This window comes from Vulpes vulpes, chromosome 3, assembly GCF_048418805.1.
Source record: "Vulpes vulpes isolate BD-2025 chromosome 3, VulVul3, whole genome shotgun sequence".
Classification (NCBI taxonomy): Eukaryota; Metazoa; Chordata; class Mammalia; order Carnivora; family Canidae; genus Vulpes; species Vulpes vulpes.
Window position 1 is genome coordinate 109,230,463 of NC_132782.1, and position 21,593 is coordinate 109,252,055.

The 21,593-nt window shown below is 41.3% G+C and overlaps 1 protein-coding gene across 50 annotated transcripts in view; it reads right to left on the reverse strand.

The window, feature by feature from the left end:
• Positions 1-21,593, reverse strand: part of RBFOX1 (RNA binding fox-1 homolog 1) — a 2,027,925-nt gene that overhangs the window by 107,762 nt on the left and 1,898,570 nt on the right. For all 50 annotated transcript variants that reach the window (XR_012000653.1, XR_012000654.1, XR_012000652.1 and 47 more), the window contains 4 exons: positions 18,559-18,702; positions 11,845-11,898; positions 4,478-4,570; positions 2,678-2,738 (listed from right to left, as the gene is read on the reverse strand). Coding sequence is in view for 47 of the 50 variants with exons in the window: in XM_072753902.1 (XP_072610003.1) it covers positions 2,678-2,738; positions 4,478-4,570; positions 11,845-11,898; positions 18,559-18,702 (352 nt within the window). In the remaining 3 variants the exon portion in view is untranslated. The remainder of the gene's footprint in view (positions 1-2,677; positions 2,739-4,477; positions 4,571-11,844; positions 11,899-18,558; positions 18,703-21,593) is intronic.

A 21,593-nucleotide genomic window follows, 5' to 3' on the forward strand; every position in this document is an offset into this window, starting at 1 on the left:
AATCAGAATTTGCTTCATTTCAGTACTGGGCATTAAAAGTCTGTTGTGGAAATTTTCTAAACTGTTTAAAGCCACATCTTGGGTTGTTGGAGCTGGAAAAATGGGTCAGCAGAATAAATAATTCTTCTGATTTTTGCAGTTGGAGCCCTAGTCTATTGAGAGTATATCTCTGTTTAATGGTGCTCCTTTTAAAAATAAGAACAGATTGATTTAGCCAAATTGGTAGTCATTGGCAGAAGAAAACATAAACAAAACCACTAAATGCTAATGCTATTGTTTATAACAACAAAAAAATTTCAATGTCAATCAGTATGGAAGGTAAGAATAAATCCATATATCCATTTCATCGATCACTATATAATCACTAAAAAGAATAAATAGAGCTTCCCTACGACCCAGCAACTGCACTGCTGGGGATTTACCCCAAAGATACAGATGCAGTGAAACACCGGAACACCTGCACCTCAATGTTTATAGCAGCAATCGTCCGCAGTAGCCAAACCGTGGAAGGAGCCTTGGTGTCCATCGAAAGATGAATGGATAGAGAAGATGTGGTATATGTACACAATGGAATATTACTCAGCCATTAGGAATGACGAATACCCACCATTTGCTTCAACGTGGATGGACCTGGAGGGTATTATGCTGAGTGAAATAATTAATTGGAGAAGGACAAACATTATATGGTCTCACTCACTTGGGGAATATAAAAAATAGTGAAAGGGGATAAAGGGGACAGGAGAGAAAATGAGTGAAAATATCAGTGAGGGTGACAGAACATAAGAGACTCCTAACTCTGGGAAATGAACAAGGGGTAGTGGAAAGGGAGGTGGGAGGGGATTGGGGTGACTGGGTGACAGGCACTGAGGGGGGCACTTGATGGGATGAGCACTGGGTGATATGCTATATGTTGGCAAATTGAACACCAATAAAAAAAATAAAAAAATAAAAAATAAAAGAATGAATTTGGTTTGTATGTATTAACATTGAAAGAACTCCATATTGACTTATAAAAGTCAATTAAAAATGATGTGCACACCATGATATCATTTATATAAAAAGCATATAAACAATACTCTGAATACTATATAAATATACTTATTATATTTTTATTTTTTATATTTTTATTATATGTATATGCATAAAAATTTTTTATTATATGTATATGCATAAAAATGCAAAGTACAGACAATAATCTATAATGGTGGTGTCTTCTGAGGGGAAGGTAGGATACCAGGCTGGCAGTGGCATTATGAAAAATATATTTAATCTTTCACATGTAATTAAAATATTAAAAATGGAAAATTTCATACATTTTCCTTTATCACAGTAATAAAATTATATTATTTTTTAAAATCTACAAAACAAAGGAAAAAATACCTTCCAGTTTTACAGTTCAACTCAACTATTAGCATTTTGATGTAATGCCTTTCATTATTTAGTTGAAATCATGCTATACTTCTTCATTATAAAATTTTTCATTCATTAGGGGGGCCTTGCATAGTTCTCATCTTGCTCATTTTAATGAGCACAATATTCCACTAAGTATATATACTTTAACATATGAATTATATTCTTCTTAGCTTTTTGGTACAATTACATATGTGATTAGCATATCAGCAGCTTCCACATCCCCTCAACCCCCATATATCTTAAGAGAGAAGCATTCTGACAAGGATTAAAGAATCAAGATGGTCAAATGCCTTCAACTCTTGTTATATGTGTGAATTCTTATTGTGAGGTGTTTTGAGACAGCTTCTTGGTTAGGAAGAGCAGAGATGCACTGTCCTGAATGGGTCTGCAGTACGCACAACGTCTCATCAAGCTCGAAACAGCACTGGGCAACCCAGAGGAAAGCAAATACTGGACTCATTGCATGGAGCTCATCAGGAAGCCCCCTCTAAGCCACTTCAAAATCCTAACAGCTCCAGAGAAGACTCAATGCCAGAACCAAATTCTCCAGTCTCTCTTCCAGAATATGGATCAACAAGGAGGTTGGTGGTGGAAGAAAAAGGGATACTAACAAAACCTCCATCCTCCCTCAACTTACTATTCTAACAGCAAATTAAATGACCAAGTCATCCCTGAATAATTACTGTATCTCATCCCAAATGGGAGTTACTCTAGAAAGATTAGAGGAAGAGCATGTACACTGTACCTGAAAACTAAATTTGCCTCTATTGTGAAAATTATCTTTTGAAAACATTATTATTGGGCAGCCCCAGGGGCTTAGCGGTTTAGTGCTGCCTTCAGCCCAGGGCATGATCCTGGAGACCCGGGATCGAGTCCCACATCAGACTCCCTGCATGGAGCCCGCTTCTCCCTCTGCCTGTCTCTCTCTCTCTTTGTGTGTGTGTGTGTGTGTGTGTGTGTGTGTGTCTAATAAATAAATAAAATCTATCAAAAATTATTGAAGTCTAGTTGGCATACAGCGCTATATTTTAGCCATATGACACAGTGATTTGATAACTCTGTCCATTACTTAGTGCTCCCCACAATCAGTGTAGCCATTGAAAAATGTCCTATTGCTTCAGGTGGTTCACTGTAGCAGGTCAGCAGCAAATACATAGTAGTCACACTGAGACTAAGAAGGCTTGCTGAAACATATTCTGTGGTTAAATTACTTAACAGATTCAGAGGTAGGGATGCTTTCTTGAAAAGGCCAATCTCTACTTACCATTTGTATAAGGGTTGACAGTCTTTTTATTTGTCATTACACGTGCTGTGGCATTATTTACCTATGTACATAGAAAACTCAAATGAGCACATATGCCAGGGCCAGCCCACAGTTCAATTAGTTGCATGCATTATGACTGTGATTACTTATTAAAAAAAAAACTAAAATGCATTTTAATTTATAAAAGGCAGTAGGTGCATAACAAAATCATACATTTTTATAATTACATTTACTTCATGACCATTTTAACTTACAAATCATTTCAATAAAGCAATGTCATATCATTTAAAAGTTTAATAAGGAGACAGTAAAAGCAAATTAAAAGGAACTGCATAATTGAAGATTTAAAAGCATGCGTGTACTCCATGGTAACACAGAAACAATAAATATTTTTAAACAAAATAAAATTCATATGAAGGAACATGCAGTGGAGTAGAAGAGGGGAGAGACAAGGTACAAGGGAACATAAATGTCAAAAAAAAAAAAGGAGGGACAAACAAGATTTAGCCGTGTGCAACACTTTAGGAGGGAAGGACCATCAGAAAAGCAACATCTAGCATTCAACACTTGGAACAAGAGCCTTTACATCGCAAGAATTAACAAGATCATTCAAGCTTTAAAGTCACAGCTAACAAAAGGATAAAAGAGAGGGTGCATTGTTTAACACAATATGGAGTTAACAATCTGAGTAAGATGTGCACTGTCATATCTCAATCCAGTCATTGCCTCCCAGGCTCGCTTAGAACGTACACTCAATTACAGGCGTACCGGTACCCAAAAAAATAGAGCATCAAGAAAACTTAATACGACAAGTCAAAAAAATCCACGTGGTATATATATGTATATAGATAATCAGCACTAAATACGTGAAGCGGCAGATGGACTTCACCACTTACCATTCACCACCATCGCCAGCATGGGTTTGTATACAGTTACCATGGTTACTGAGAGTTTGGTGAGGGGCCTAAGCGTTATCGTCGAGGGGGGAAAACGAAAGGCAAAATATGCAACATCTTACTCCAAAGACTAAAGCATTTTTAACTGGTATTTTTTTTTTTTTAAGTTTTAACAAATATAACCCTGTGGCCATGTTGAGGGAGATCCAGTGGTAGAAAGAATAGATTCTAAGTCTTGAAATTTTAGCATTTATTTATTTATTTATTTATCCAGTGAAGAGTGGCCAGATATTGAACAGGAAATCCTGTTTGGTTATTCACTTTATTATCAAAAGAGTGCAAAGATCAAACTGGCTTCTTAAACAAACCAAAAACCAAAAAAAAAAAAAAAAAGAAAGGTTCCATGACAAAGACCTCTCAGTTTTTTTTTTTTTTTTTTTAAACAATCATTCCTCCGAATGCTACTGCTTTCACAATTTGGCTCAATTTGGACACCACTGTGGATCCCTCGTCAACCCTGCAGTGGAAAGAAAAAGAAAAGGAAAAAAAAAAACTGCCTTGTATTTTGTTTTGTTTTGCATACTATCTCGACTGTTTGGAATCTACTGCACCCATTGATGACAAAACACAGAAAATTTTTTAAAAAAAGTTCAGAGTCACCTTTCTTTTGTCTCACTTTTGCCATTCACCTTTCATCGGTAATAAGAATAACACAATAAAGTAAAATTTAAAAAAAAAAGTAAGGCCAGTTTTCCTTTTTATATATAAATATATAGAGATATATATAAACAATGAGAAGGGAGTAGGATCACATACAAGACACAATGATGCATCTGGAACAACGAATGAGCGTGAAGCAGACATTGATAAAGAAGATGTAAAGGAAAATATTTTGGACATGCACCTCGATTTTACGGCCCTCTACCACGGTGCCGTGTAATTTCTCCCTCGCCCTGTCCGCATCGGCACTATTTTCGAAAGTTACGAAACCAAATCCCTGCATGCAGGAGGGAGAAGGGAAAACAACATGCAGATTATTATTCCAGTCAACGACCACTGCGTAACGTTCTCTCGCTTTAATTTCTAGGTCTTGTCCTGGCTTCAGTTCTGTAACATGCAAATTAGAGAAATTATAAGAATACGAAGATGTGCAATAAGTAAGCGACAAATGTGAACGAGATTGTTTTTTTTTCTGTCACCAGTTAGCTGTAACCCCTGAAGATTATTCAAAGAATGATACCAAAAAAATACCTTTCTAAATGTCACTACAGAAGAAAATAAGTCTAACGGAAAGAAAAGGAGATCAAAATAAATTTACAGTGTCTTCACAGAGAAGAAAACGAAATAACGAGGAAAAAAAAAGGGAACCACTTTCTTGACATGCAAATTAAGAATGAAATAAAATAAAACGTGTGCACGGAATTCAACAATGAATGCCAAAATCTTCTAACATTGCCTACAGAGTCATGCCGTGTGGTCTTAAGAACATCTCTTCTTCATGCAATTTTAGGGTTATTCAAATTTGTCAATTTTACAGCCTTTACTTCTCAAAAATAAAAATTAGAAGCCTAAAAAAAAAGGAAAGACCTTTTTCATAATAAATCTTAAACTCTTTGATCTAATAAACAAAATAATCACATGAAATGAATTGAAATAAACATCAATTAATAATGCAAACAGTTCAAGTCACACGTTTTTATATTAATACTCCCCCCACCCCCTCAAAAACATGGATGCTTCTGAGTTTGTCAACTTTCCAGGCTACTTCATTAACTGAAAAGGGAAATGTATGTATATATAGTAATGTTCTAAGACATTATCTTGATATTCATTTGTCAAATCAACAGGTAGAAAATAAAGGAGCTTTGTTAAAAGAATGTTATTCACAATAACACTCTGGGCCTTTCCTCTCGTACTGATAGATAACAAATAGACCCTTTACTTCACCACTGGCATATTTGGTTTTAATATTTCAGCCTCAAAAAAACAACCCCACTAAACGTCACATTGTCAAAATCCACCTTTTTTTTTCTTCACTGAGACTGTTCCTAAGAAGAGTACAGAAAATATGACACATTATTTTTAAAACCCCTAAAAATATTTGTACATCTTGTTCAGAAATATACACCAACCTTTTGAAACCATTCCAGTGTAAATTTGCCCAGCTCTTTCTGGTGAAACAATGCAATGTGTTGGGGCTCCTATTTGCAACTGGGTAAACTTCACTGAAGGGACATGCTGGTTTGCAGCTTAGCTGGGGCAGTTTGATATTCAGTGTCACTAACAAAATAGACAGTAATTATGAATAGCAAGTAGTCATGGCCAACTAATGCTGACTCCCAACCCCACTAGGTGGCTGAGGCGATTTCCAAAGCTCAGCGTATTCAGAGAGGAGTTGGCCCGTGGTCTGCCGGAAGAGAGAACTTCCCAACGTCAATGTGGGCTCATCTACAGAAGGTCCCAGCTGTGGAGGGATTTAAGCTAAATTCAATGATTATTTGACAGCATTCTATAGAGAAAAAAATAAGCAGCTTTACTTTGGAGGACTGGACTGAAAAACCTTTTATAATATGTCCCACTGTGAGGATCTGTGATCAGGATAGGTCTGGATGATTTGATCAGTATAGGACTTTTTGCTCCGTAACAGAAGGAGCATATTATAACTTCGTCTCGTACATCGCTGGGGGTATCCCCAAGTGAGAAAGGTATCAAAATACGCTAGGCTAACTGATTAGTCTTGAAATAACAGCTCTTCAATGGGCTGAAGACAGGATTTGAGGGGGTTTGCTCTATTAATGACACTGACCCTTGGTCAGAGGGTCCCACAGTGAAAGGAAGTGGGGAGCATAGCATATTAAATATTTAGATTCTGGGGTCCTGCCACATATCTACCCAATCAGAATCCCAGAGGGGAGCCCCAAAATCTGTCTGCTGAGAAAGCTACTGTATGGCCCAGCAACTGCATTTCCAGGGCCTCTCATGTCACCAAACACCAGCAAAGGAAAGTTCTTGTCCATTGTATGAGGTAGGCTATCATGTTGCCGATTTCCAAGGAGCAACCTATGGAGTGGAGTGAATTTCGGAGGTGAGTATCTAACTGACTTGGTGACTTGGATCTTAGGCGCAGGAGTACAGCCATTGTCTAGTGGCACTGTCCACTTCCTTCCCTCAAAACCTAACCCTCTAGCATGCACAGAATGTCATACAGCTAACAAATAAGGGAAATGAGGATGCTGGCTGTATCAGGGGCCATTCTCTCACCGGGCAAGCTAAGAAAATCCCCAGTCCCAGTCTTATCGATGGAGGGTTTGGTGGCATCATTGCTGCCCGCGGGCACCGGTCATCAGCACCACAGCACTGCTGAGGTAGGTAACCAGGTGAAAGGGAACATTTCACCCACCCACCAAACACCGTCCCCAAGCATCATCGTGATTCCTGTCTGACCCCAAGGCGAACCACACTGGCCTAAAATCAGTACCCTGTGTGTCAGGGAGACATGGAGGTGGGGACAGAAATAGGTTTGAAACCCATGTAAAGTTCATGAACTACAAAGCAAGTAGTTCACTAAATTCCCAGGTTCTCACTTTGTTTTGAAGTCAGATAATATATATGGATTCTTCTTATCTTTCATTTTTCTGCTAAACTTCGCTCTTTCTCCTCCCCTCTCTCTCTTTTTGAGATCCTCAATATTTCTTATTTACAGATGCTGAGATAACTAGGAGAGACTCTAGAAAGTTGGGTTCAGAAGTGCTTGCTCCGACACAGTCCCCAAATACCAAAGGGACTGTCCTCCTTCTTCCATCAGACAGGCTCCCGCAACCCCCAAGGGCACCAGGTCATATGGCCTCCCTGGGCCAGAAGACTGCCTGGATTCTTGTCTGGAGAATGACGCCAGGTACCTGGCCGTTTGCAAGTATCCGCTCTGTCAAGGGCAGGTGCTGGACACCTCTTTGAAACCCGTGCCGAGGCTACTTCTTTTATCCTGCCTCAAGGTCAGAATCCAATCTCAAGGAAACCACAACTCAGAATTCTTCAAAACCTTCTGAATATTTTTATCCCAGCCTTAAAAAGGGGAACGGAAGCAGCACATTCTGGACTTGGCCTGCGAGCACAGCAGCTGGTTGCAATGCCGGATGTGGAATCCTTAGCGTTCTAGAATGCACAGGGCTCCTGGCTGCAGGAGAGGCACCGCTCTGGGGAAGGCATGATGGTGGGGAACCCGAGATGGACTGCCAGCCCAGCGTGACTGGCTTACTTTAAAATCCACTGTGAGTTGTTATTCTGACCTTCCCAAATCCCAGTTATTTTTCTGTTTTGGTTTTGTGGAATATGTTTAGGGGATGGTCCCCACCCCCCTTTTTTGGCAATTAATGCACATATAACATTTTATTTGTTAAATAAAGGCTCTGAAGCACCCAGGATGCAAGAGCACACTGGTTTTTCTTCTTATGTGAAAATTCTCTAGTTGCTGGTGCAGAGAGAGAACTATCCATTAAGAGAGGAGCTGTGGATATGTGTCTAAAAATTCATTTCTCTGTGGGGCTAAGAGCTTCATGTCTCATTTCTTCCCGTTCACCTTTGCAGGTGCAGCTCCTTCTCCCTGGAAAACCTCTCTCCCTCTTTCCCTTCCCTGGGAAATTCTTACTCATGACAATAGCCACTCCCAGCTTCAATGCCTCTTCTTCCAGGAAGCCTTCCACCCCTGACGGTATTGGTCTGTCTGCCTGGCTTCTCAGCAGCCACACACGTGCCACAGAGCACAGTGTGTGTAGTATGACAGTTGTTGGTCTTAATGGGCTGTGTCCTCCACCTCTCAGGAAAATCTATGAGGACGGGAAACACCTCTGACCACTCACCACGGATTCAGCCATCGTCTTGTACCTGGATGGAAGCAGGACTCACAGATACCTAATGAATCAAAGCTCAGACTCCCTATTTCCTGGATACATGAAGAAGTAGCTGTCTCTGGCTGTATCCCCCAAATCCATTGTTTCAGAGTTAAACAACATGTTTTTATATCCCCTAAAAGGAAAAAAATGAATTATGGGATGTCTCAGCCCTAACTGCTCTCAAATTCTCATTTTTGAAGTCTGGTGCATCCTTTTAAAATGTGGTTTCCCTGTATATTAGCTATTAATGGACACGTGAGCTATGTAGGCTGTACGTTCTCAGGAGGACATAGATCCTGCCTGTGTTTGTAGGGGGAATACACACATGCACACATGTGCACCCCAAACACCCAGAACACAAAGCCATCCTCACTGAGCCCTGAGTGACCTGCCTCAGGGACTGGCTCCTAAGACAATGGCCAGAAGGTGAGCTCCTCACTCTTAGGAGCCCACCTGCTTCCTGGCTGCTTCTCCAGCACTAAATGATGAACATGAGGTCGTGGTGGTGGTTCAGGTTTCTCAACTACGTAAATGGAAATGTTCCTTTAAATAAGGTCCTTTCCAGGACGCCTGGGTGGCTCAGTGGTTGAGCATCTGCCTTCGGCTCAGGGCCTGATCCCAGGATCCTGGGGTCGAGTCCCACATTGGGCTCCCTGCATGGAGCCTGCTTCTCCCTCTGCCTGTGTCTCTGCCTTTCTCCCTGTGTCTCTCATGAATAAATAAATAAAATCTTTTTTTAAAGGCCTTTTCCTGTTGAGGATAAAGTCAAGTCTGAAAAATATCCATGTGTGAGCTGCTGTTGCCATTTAGTTCTCCAAAGGACAGTCTTGAGGACGCTCCAGTCATACCTAAACAGTCAGCCCCAGCACTTGCCAGACTGCCTTTTTTGGAGGGAGCATACCCACCCAGGCTCTTCTTGATGTCTCCTAATCAAAAGTAAAAAACAGGTTCACAAACTCAGTTGCTGGATGTGGCAAACTTAAACGGTCTCCATTGCTAAAGCCCCAGAGACAGGCTAATCATGGCAATGACGGAGGAAGTATTAAAATAGTATCTCCATTGTACTTTCAAAATAGCAAACGATATTCTTCTAATGTCTCAAAACAGCTCTCGAAAAAGGAATTAAATAGCTTCTCCCCACTGGCAAAAGTTACAAACCAAAATATAAATTAAATATAAATTTAAAAAATTAAAACTTTAAAAGCAGTATCATTACAGACTCAGGATTAGATGAAGAAAGTTGGCTAACTTTCCGGGTCATCTTCTAGGATTTTGCCAAGAATGCATGAAGCCTGAGTGAAAAGGATTAGTTAGGCTGGGCATATTTTTTTCTTTATTTTCTTTTATTTATTTTCTTTTATTTTTAAGTAATTGCTACACCCAACGTGGGGCTTGAGCTCACAACCCTGAGATCAAGAGTCATATGTTCTACTGACTGAGCCAGCCAGGTGCTCCTGGGCACAAATTTTCTTAATGCACTTTACTTTGCAGGCATAGAAACAGCCCTTATAATGATTTTCATATAAGAAGCAGAAAGAGGGGCACCTGGGTGGCTCAGTGGTTGAGCATCTGCCTTCAGCTCAGTTCGTGATCCTGGGGTCCCTGGAGGGATCCACATTGGGCTCCCCACATGGAGTCTGCTTCTCCCTCTGCCTGTGTCTCTGCCTCTCTCTCTGTGTGTGTCTCTCATGAATAAATAAATAAAATCTTTTTTAAAAAAAAGCAGAAAGGAAATTAACTTGTTTCCCCCAGCCTAGAGGTCACGCCACTGATTTAAGAATAACTAAAATATCTGAAATTCTGGGAGAAGAAGACCCCTGAACTAGCAGAACCAGAGAGTATAATGAATTGATATTTTCCCCCTCATCCAGCATATCGCAACATCATTTTGGGTGTGGAGAGGAGAATAACTAGAATTTTCTTCCCTCACACCAATCTGCATCATCCTAGTTAGGAGGGAAAGGGTGCAGACTGCCCAAGGAATAATACGTCTGCTTCACAGGAAGGAGGTGGTTGCTGTGCCCATGAGGGCTGGCATTTGTCCCCTTCGAGAAAACCATTTCTTCTTGTAACCCTCCTAGATGTTGACTTGTCCCAAACTGCTTGCGTGAGGATAGTTACGGGGCTAAATCCAGCATCTCTCTGTATCTGATAAGCAATTTGTCCCAATATCCACTTGTGCAGTCTGAGGATGCAAGAAGGGAGCTTAGAATTCCTGACAGCCTGGGGACCGGCGCTCTAGAAACCAGGCAGAGGCATTGAAAGTGGTCACTTTCTGGCTGCTGAGGTCAATCTCTGAGTTCTTCGGCAGGACTGGCACGGCTCAGCATCTGCGGCTAAGCCGAATGCACTGCTTTCCTCAGGGGAGATTCCAACAGAGTTCTAGCGTTTTCTGTGCATGCAGTGGGATGAGGACACTTTAGCAACCACAAAACCCCGGTGGGCAAAGGGGCATTTTGCATTCAGATGAAGCATGGGCATTTCCCTAAAACAGGAAGACTCAGTGTGGATAACTTTAACGACGGGCCTGGAAGTTTTGTTAAAACACAGATGGCTTGGGCTCCCATTCTGAGCATCTGATTTAGGAGGTCTGGGCTGGACCCCGAGAATTTGCATTTCTGGTAAGTTCCTAGGTGTTTCTGCTCCAGGGACTGCATTTTGATGAGCACTGTTAAAGGGGATGCTTTGAGAGAGGTGGGCCTTTTTTCCCTCAACATATTTCCATGTCGAATGTGCGGAGCCTTTCCATATTGCCCCTGATTTTTACTAACACTTTTAGCTCTGGGAAAATCGATTTAAATATTGGTCTTCTAGGGGAAAAAAACCCCCAAAAACCAAAAAACTAAACACCAAAAAACAAATTCAAAGCAATGGCAAATTGCAAAATGTGGAGTGGTAAACATACTAATGAATAAAATTATATTCAAAAGGTTGGTGTATATGAAGTTCTCTCCCCTACAACCCAGGAAAATAACTGCACTTTATTAATACAGAATAATCACATATTTACCTGCGCATGAGACTATCAACTCACTTTTTAATATAAAGAACATAATTATCACTGAAAAACAAAAATGTAGCAACAACATTATTTTTTAAGCATGGGCAATTTTCCTCTGGAAACTTGATAAATATATATATAGATAGATAGATAAATAGATAGATAGGTATAAAACAGCAATTTTAAATTACCCCCTTATACATTTAAACTGAACCCAATGTATTTCCCACCATTTTTGAAACTGGAGGAGGTCTCTAAAGGAATTCCCACTGAAGTGTATTTTCACAATGTGCTAATTAAAACAGTGCAGTTGTTTCCCATTATCCATAGCAAACGTTTAAAAATAAGCTAAACAATCCTAAAGTAAATTAAATTGCTTACCTTTGAGCCTCTCTCATTAAAAATAATTTCAACATCTAAGATTTTACCAAATTGCTGCAAAGAAATAGAAATGTCTTATAAGCAAGAGAAATGGAGTAAATCATATTATGCACATTGGTAATTGCACCCCAAGTCAGAGTTTGGTTTTTTTTTTCTTCCTCTTTTAATATCAAGGATAGACATTTTATGTTGTTGTATCCTTAGAGATGTGCTTGAACCAGGAGAAAGCACAACCACACAAGCAATTTCCATTTTATTGGATACCCTGCCAGGTGAGATGTCCTAGTACGGGCCTGGTACAAAATGTGTAATCAAGTGGTTAGTTCTAGTTTCCTTGCTTTATGTGTCCACAGTTGCTTTCCCAGGCACTGAGCAGCAAAGATTAAAAGTGGCTTGTGTGTAACCTGACCCTCCTAGGCTATTCCACTAGCCTCCAGGAGAAAGATCCTTGAGGAGGTAAGATTTTGATAGTAAAATGTCCAAGTAGAATCTGATGATGAGGATTGTGGCCCTTGGCCCCATATAAGCTAGGGTAATAGCCAGGCCACATAAGACAAGAACAAACAGATAAAAGCAAGATCCACCACATGGACATCCATCATAATCAAGACACCAGCATAGTTGTGATTAGCCCTGGGGCTGAAACGTACTTCTCTCAAGATGGTTCTCCATTTTGTTAAACAAATAAATAGATTTTAACAATTAGGAGGGATAGGCTCTATAACAAGTGAAAGCAACTCCACATGGCTAAGCCTGGAAACGTGGTTTCAAATTACAAATGGGGCAGCCAACTGAATTACAGATGCCTGCTTAAATTTAAATTTCAAATTTTTCAGGATAATTATGTCCCCTCAATATTTAAGACATACTTAGACTTAATAAAATATGTTATCTAACATTCAAATTCAGCTATTGTTATCTTGCATTTTTTTTTAAATTTGCTAAATCTCATAGTCCTAGTGAGAAATGCACATCAAGCAATTTGTGATTCACACCCTAAAAAGAAGGGAATACAGACCCTGAAACCAGAAGCATCTGATAGTCCAAGATCCCTTTCCCCTGACACTGGAGTCCCTTCTCTTTTTCTTAGATTGCATGAAATACTGTGGGTATTTCTTGAGCATGCAGGTGGGAGAGAGTGTCATAAAGGCATGTGACATGGCCAAGGGAAACTATGATGGGAATTTTACCCTGATGCAGAATGAGGGCAGGTGCTCATTTTAGTGATTAAAAAGTAAAAAGAACCATATGAAGGAATATGCCCATCCTTCTTTTCCTTTATTTTGAGCTTTTGTATTATCCATTTGCTTTTGCAGCCTGGATTTTTATTATATCCTTTATTGCCCGAGGAGATTCTGTGTTCCGTCTCTCTCCCCTGGGTGGAAAGCATTAAGCAGCCTCCATGTAGCAGGGGACAGAGTGGTTGGGAGGGGACAGAAAAGGAACAAATGATTAGAACACAGAGAATCAGAGGCAGCCCCCCTGCCCATTGTGCTTCAGTCACACGATACGGCCATGGGGGTAGGGAGCTGAGAGTAAGTGTCAAAAGGGTCCTACTAGGATTTGAGAAAAAAAAAAAAAAGATTTGAAACATACAGAGGCTATCCTCTGGAACATACAAATGAATCTACTTTCCTTGGAAAGACAGAAAAAGAAATATGCACACTTTGGTTGAAGAGAAATAGCTCAAAACCTTGAAACAAAAGTAGTTCTGATGGTGGAGAAAAAGGAAACCCAAAGCTATGTCATGGAAACGTGCCCATTCCTCAGGATACAGATGCAGTCAGGGGACTGCGGATGGAATTTGTCTTGTGGAGTGGATGGACGTGCTTCTCTTCTTCCCAGAGAAGTAGAAGGATTGGAAGAAACGAAGATGCTCAGCTGGGACAGGAGAGGGAAGGAAGGGCTACACTGCCAGAAGGTACAATGGAAATACCAGGAAACTGGTAGCTACCTCAGCCTGCAATTTGTGGACACTCTAATTTCCTTTGGGTTAGGAGAATATTCTACAGAGCATTTTCAGTGCCCTAGATTTGGGCAGAGAACGTTGTTAAAAATAGAAGAAGAAAACTTTCAGTTTTGGGAAATGCGGGATTTGCCGTTCAAAGGTGAACTGAATTTAGTAGTAAACACTCTTCCAGTTTGTGATCTCCCCAGAACCAGTGATTTCCATACGACCTCCCCGGACTATTCAGTCCACACAGATGCTATCATATTTATTTCAGGCCTACGAGCGTGAAAGCACACATATTTATGAACAGGGAAGCTTGTAAAGGACTCCTTCCAAAACCACGAGGCAAATGTCATCGTGGAACATTCTCTAAGCAGTCAACATGAAAACATTCCCTTTAAAATAAGATCGGGTTGAGACAGAACCAACCAATCAAGAAGTAATCCCAGCATGTGTCATTCCCTAAATGAAACAATGACACCATATGCCCTGAAATGGTCTCAAATGTTTGCCTCTCTGGCAGTTGCCATTGGGTGGATGATTCTCAGAGCCAGTGAAACGAGCAGTGAGAAGAACGCTGATATGAGCCCCATTCCTGAGACAGTTGCGTACTATATTTATAGTATCAACAGTTTAATTGGGAAGTTTGGTACTAATGATGTAAACACAGCTGGCACATGTTCAGTTTAAATAGACATGACTCGCAGACTTAACTCGCATTAGTTTGCTCAACACCCATTTGCAGCCGCGTTCAACAACGTCTCAGGATCCACGCAAGGTGTCTCAATAGCTGTATCAAGAATAAAATCCGGAAGCTTAAAGGGACGCACTGGGGCAAGTACGTACCAGGCATTTTGAGACATTCTCAGATCAAATAATATTTCTCTGAAAAACTATGGAAGATGCTCAGTGGATACAGCATAAAACATGAAAGTAAAGGTTAGTTCAAAGAGCACACGCAGGCAAAGAAAAAGGCATCATCTCAGTTTTCCTAGGATTGGCTTCATGTTTGGAATGCAGAAATGGAAGGCACCATGCCAGGTCCAAAAAAAAAAAAAAAAGACTTCACTAGTTATAACAGCATGGTGCATGGAATTTGGCATTAATGCCAAAGGTGCAACTATCTCTATGTTATTACTAAAAAGGTGACTGTGAAAACTTCTTTTGCATGTTCTGAAAGTCACGTGACCTGTTTTTGGGTGACAAGAATGAGTGACTTCAGTCGATCACATTCACACCCAGAGGGTCTGTATTTTGATAACAAAAGCAAGGCTTTGATGTCAACAGGGGTACTGCGCAAATCTGAATCTTACACTCACTGAGTAGCTGGCTTCTGAAAACAGTTCTATGATGCAATGTGTCATGTCAGTGGTCTGGAAATATCATAACCACCTCTCTCACCCCAAACCCAGGTGTGTGTAAATTTTAAATGTTAGGTTAAAGAACCATTCTGTCCAAAAGCAAGCCATCATAATCAATCTGGTGGAAGTCCACACATTCCTTTCATGAGATCGTCAACAATTCAAACAGAAAAGATGCACACCCTCATGAATGCTCCCTGAGATGAGGACAGAGCTCAAGAATGAAGTAGCCAGGCCAGAACCAACATTTCTTCCAGTGAAACATCCAGAACCAACGCCCCTGATCTGTTCTCTCACGCCCCAACTGGTGGCGTGAAAAGACTCTGACTCCACCAGGGCCACAAAACTTCTTGACCAAGAAATGTTCCATCTTTGAACACCAATAAAAAATAAATTTATAAAAAAAAGAAAAAAAAAAGAAATATTCCATCTTGGAAAGAAGGAAGGAAGGAAGGAAGGAAGGAAGGAAGGAAGGAAGGAAGGAAGGAAAGAAGGAAGGAAATCTCTGAATAGTTAGAAGATTTAATGCCAACCACTAGAACAAATGCTTCCAAAGGAGGAAGAAATGAAGAATATCAACTACTGAAAAAATATAATGGAAGAAAGGTCACCAGAATTGTAATAAATAGGCCCTGAAGCCACAAATTAAAAACAAAATGTGAAGTACCTACACTGACCATTAGGCCTGCAGAAATTGCAAACTTCACAGCTAAATTATTAATGGTTACAAAAGTGGTTACCAGCACAGCAAGGTTTTAGGCAGTTTGGGAAAGGAGCTTCCCTTTTTGTCTTGTTTTGGTTTTGGTTTCAGATCTCCATGGCTGCACTGAACAAAAGGAGACAAAGAAGAAAAGCACAGAAATCTCTTTCAGGATTTTTCTCTGTAATCACCCCCCATTCTAGCCCCTGCCAAAGTGAAGGGGCCAACGCAAAATAGAGCAACAGAAGGAGAGGAGCAATCTCATGTCCAGATGATTTGGAAAAGACCTGCCTGGAATCAAAATGTCACTTCTAACAGTGACTGTGACCTAAAAGAAGAAACCACACTTAATTCTCTCAACTGTGTGGGAAGCCAATCAGAATGTTTACAGATGCTGTTCAACATGATTCATGCCACTAAATGTATCACATAACCAGAATGGGATTGCCTTCCCAGTGCTCGGCTGGGAAGAAGAGATTTTTAGTATTTCAATTCCATTTTGTCAGAATAGTGCTTGTAGACTAAGGAGGCCTCAGCATTATTACAAGGAATCCAGGAACCTGTAAGTGCCTGAAAATTTTTATAGCTGAAACTCATAAAAAAAAAAATTCTTCTGTACCTTTAAAATGAACCCAGATGCTGTTTGTGATGAATGAAATTAATTTCAATATTACTCAATGTATGCTGCATTTTCTTAATGGATACTAAGCTTATCTATCATCTTGTCAAGTCGACGTCTTGTCAGCTGCTTGAAAATTATGATTTTTACAGAAACTGGCTCTGAAACCAGTCAATTTTGATCATGGCTTGAAAACTGGTAGTACATTCGATCTTTGACACTTTGCTCTGCACCCCCTCCCTCGCCCCGTAAGAACAGAGAGCCTCAGATATCCGTGCAAGAAAGGGTGCTGTCTTGGGGAGTTCCAGCTGTGGATATTGCCAATACCCCTCTGACTCAGCCGTGTAGCCCTCTGGGGACTTTCAAGATAACCGAGAAGACCAGGGAGGGAAGAGCGCCCTCAGGGTGGGCTGCAGTGAGTGACACCAAGAAAGAACACCAGGATGGTCATTAAGAGGGCCAAATTCAAAGCCAACATCCCAGTGACACCTGACGAGTAAAGATGGACCGCAGAGCAAGGCTTTCTAACCTGACATGGCAAAAGGAATCTAATTCCTCTGGCTGCCCATCATTCAAACCTGGTCTCACTGCTTTATACACACTTAACCTCCACTTTCACTTTGAATGCTCTGCACTTTTCAAAGTCATCTTTGACCTGAGAGTGCCCGAGGGTATCTCTACTCTGCAAGAGTTAGAGGGCTCAACTCAAGGTTATTACCAAACGAGAGAGATAAAAGTGCAGAAGCTGACCTTTTCCTCTGAAATGTCAGGATTCAAGTCTGGGTATCTGAATATTAGGACGCTAGCTCTGCCTTTGTGTCAGATGCGGACTTGATAAACATCATGCATGTTAAAGAAATAAAAGGTGCAAGCAAGCTAACCCCACAATCGCAGAGTGATGAACCAGAGCTCCCCTTCTCATTGGGGGAATGATGTCTGTTTTGGCCGGGATTAGGCAGTAAAGTTTTGCCTCTTCTTATTCCTTGTGTAACATTTGCATCCGTCCACAAACTCTTAGAAGAATCTCCAGGTAGCCAACCTTTACTCTAAGTCAAATGCTAAAGATGTAGTTCTGTTCAGAGAATCCACAGATACCTCTCATCAACGCTAGGATAGATGTCACAGACAAATAGGCTGACTACATTTGAAAAACCAAAAACCAAACCCAACCCAACCCAAACCAAACCAAGCCCCAAACCCTAAAAAGCTAAGGCTATCTAAGCCCTGTCAGAGTTTTGTCCTTTGACGGAACTGAGCCCGAAGACGTGGCTAACTCATTCCTTCTCAAGGTGGACAGGGCAAGATTTCGTCCAGAAAAAGAATCCGAGTCATCATGTCCCATGAGGAAGCAACCCTATCATCTATTTTCTCTTGGTTGATGGTGGTTTCTGCCCTGCTCTGTGTTTCAATCATGGTACCTGGGCAAGGCTGTCATCTGTGGCACAGAACATCACAGCATCTAGAGATGCTTCTAGAACCATTCAGAGGCACAGGACCTCTGAATCCTCATCATCGGTTCCAGGAGAATGTATACTGCAGGAGGCAAGTCAGACTTAGAAATCTCTGGCTTTCTTTGTTTTGCTTTTCAATGAAGCTTAATGCAGAACTCATTAATCTCTAAAGCTGCCTCTGAAATCTTAAATGCCCAGTGCCTGGGAAAGAGTGAGGTCTGTAGGAATATGGCATGATAACCGTGGCACGTACAAAAGAGAGAAGAGCTCAAAGGACACAGAATGTTTATTTCAGTCATGACTTGGGGCCCTGAGCTACTCGATTTAGTATCGTCAATGGGCTCCTTTCAATGCTATTTCTCCTGGGAGCTCATTTCCCATTTGACCTTCCAGTTACTAATTAGAAGACCATTTGGCAAATGGGAACATGGTGAACATATACAAAGACGCTTACACCAAAATCATAAAGAGACTCTGGCCCCACTATACCTACAGACTAGGATTTAAATGCTTTTCTTTTCCCCCATGCAAACATCTCATCTTCATGTTATAAATACCAAAGACTTACATGAGGAGGAAAGGGCTCCAGGGGCCCCAGAGTGGGCACAGCAGAGGAGAAACGCACTACTTACGCCAAACATTTGTCGGAGGTCCGGATCCCGGAACCTGAAGGGGATGTTGGAGACGTGCAGCCGCTTGGGCTGGGACTTGTTTTCTGTGTTTTCAGAAGGTTGTGTCTGGGCCTGGCCATCCGTTGGTGCCGCATCGTCTGTCTGCTAAAAGGACAAGAGTAAAGAGGCTCTGAGTGGACCTGTGTGCTCTTTCCAGTGCTTTTGCTTCCCCTGAATGGTAGGAAAATGCTGGAACAAAGGAAGAAGGACAAGGAAGGAGCCGCTGGGTCATTCATTCATTCAACGAGTATTTATTTAACACCCAGGCAGACAAACTTCCTGCCCTCATGGAGCATGATTCTTACGGGGGCAGGGGAGGCAATAAGCTTATTAATAAATACATTCGGAACTGGTAGGAGGAGAGCACCGTGGAGAAAAATAAAGCAGGGGGAGGGGTAGTTGGCATGAGGTGTTTGGGGAGTTTTAAGAGGCAATCAGAGAAAACCTCCTCATTAAAGGTAGGAGAGGGTATATCCCCTTAATCAAAATCTTAAGATATGCCTACATAATTGTTGCGACTGTCCAGATAAAACGTTAGCAAATGTAATAAAACATTTGAGAAGGCTGTTCGGTGTTCTGCAGTCCAAGTAGCCATCTGATTGACTTAATTTTTTTTTAAGGTTTTATCTTCTGATTTCTTGGTCATGCACGTCCATACCGTTCATTACAGTTGACTTTGCATAGCTATTTAAATTTGAATGAATTAACATTAAGAAAAATATAGAATCCAGTTTTTCCTTCACACTAGCCACAATTCAGGTCCTTGGTAGCCACCCATAGCTAGTGGTTTCCAGGTCAGACAGCATGGATCTAGACACCTCCAGGATATTCTATGGACTATCTTGGTGTCGACAAGGCTACGCTATTAGCGTAACTCATTACTCTGCTTCCCACTCTTGGCATAATAAAAGTCTTGGAAAGCATGATATTATATCAGCACAACATAAGCAGAAACTAGAAGAAAAGTCATAGTAATATTTGGTATCATTATAGCCATTCCCATACTCTTGGTTCTATAGATGCTTCTAGATACTTTCTCTGCAATTAGCATCTATTGCCTCTGGGTGGCAGGTGATGCCATCCACATGAGCTACTTGCTTCTCCAGAACTATAATGGAAAACCTATGTGGAAGCCCATGTAATTTATGAGGAAGGGGTCGGCCTCACCTACTTTTAAACAATGCAGAAGCATATCACTGGGACAAAACCATCAAAGCAACCAAGCAGGTGTAAGATAATAAAGACACAGAGAAGACAACTTCATAAAGTGAAATATATGTATGTACATACATATATATAAATTATATTTTTTATATATACATATAAATAGAAATGTTATATACAAAGGTGATTTATAGATCGTATATACCACAATGACATGGGCATAATTAGTGATTTTCTTGCCAATTCTTGTATTTCTTGGCAGACTTCATTTGCATTCTCCTTCCTAATACCCCCTGAATGGCATTTTTTAATATATTTTTTTAAGATTTTATTTATTTATTCATAGAGCTGCAGAGAGAGAGAGAGAGAGAGAGAGAGAGAGAGAGAGGCAGAGACACAGGCAGAGGGAGAAGCAGGCTCCATGCAGAGAGCCTGACGTGGGACTCGATCCAGGGTCTCCATATCACGCCCTGGGCTGCAGGCGGCGCTAAACCGCTGCGCCACCGGGGCTGCCCTGAATGGTATTTTGAAGTCAAGATCTCCCAGTGGCTGCTCTTCCAAGCTGGTTTGGTATCAGAAGGATGACCTCTGCAAGTCTGAAGCGCTACATCATGACAATGACAACACTGAGCTTGGTCATTTTGTCTTTGTTGTTGGAGTGGAATAAAGAAGGAGGATGGTGACATTCTTCTAACCTGGAAAATGAGTAATAACAATACAGCACACCTTCTAAGGCTCTGTGAAGACCGAACGTGATAATATAGGCCAACCTGGCAGAGTTCTTGGCACATGAACTCAATAAATGGAAGGCAATGAATTTTTTCGAGTGATGGTGACTTTTTCTCAAAATGTCAAAAACAAGGAATGAAAAAGCCTCTCTCAGGAAACAGAGAGAGGAAAGGTTCTCATTTGCTTGTTAAACATGTTTTTACTGAGCAGCTGCTATATATTGGACACATAAGTTAGCCTCTGAACACACGCAGTTCCCAGCTCAGTGCAAGAGAGGGAAGTAGGAGAAAGACAGTCGTGAGGCTGGGATCAGAGTGACTCACAGAGGGCCCAGTAAACCTAAAGCAGAGGCACACCACACAGCTGGATGGTCTCCGAGGCCTGTCAGTTCTGGAGCTTGCGTTTTCAGTGGGAGGTATCTGATGGCAGAGAGGAAGGGCGCCCATGCTGTGCCAGCCGAGGGCAAAGCACAGGCAAAGACGTTGAGGTGAAATTGGGGTCTGGATTTAGTAAGTACACGTTCACCTTAGTGTCACTGGTCATGTGCAGGAAGGACAGTCAGAACAGCACACTGTGGGGGGTGGCAGGGGTAGGATCACAAAGGGTCCTGTGTGCAGAGCAAGAGTGTATATTTTATGATAAAAATGAAGAGGGGCCACTTATGGATCGTCACAGGGTGTGATGTGACCAGCACCTGACACCAGGGCTGAGCCACGGTTGACAAATGATACATGCAGGTCAGATGGTTGGCTGAGTCACCGATGGAGCAGGGGGAGGGATGACGAGTATATCAATAAAGTGATGAGTGAAGGAGTGAATGGTCCACCTACTTTGCATCTTCTAGTGATAATCGCATATGATATTATAATACCCAGGCCCAAACAAAGCAAGGAGCTGTGTTCTCTCTGCTGGTGACATGAGGTGTGGTGACACAACCAAGACCCAGAGATGTCCTTGAATCACGCGGCTGGGATCTTGGTACTCGGACCTAAGACTCTAAGTTTGCAGACTCAGCAGCTGAGACCCTAGCTTGCAGTCCATTTCTTCCCTCCAGTTAGGAGTTGCTGTTCGAATGCAAATTAAAGCAAGCCCCTTCTCATCCC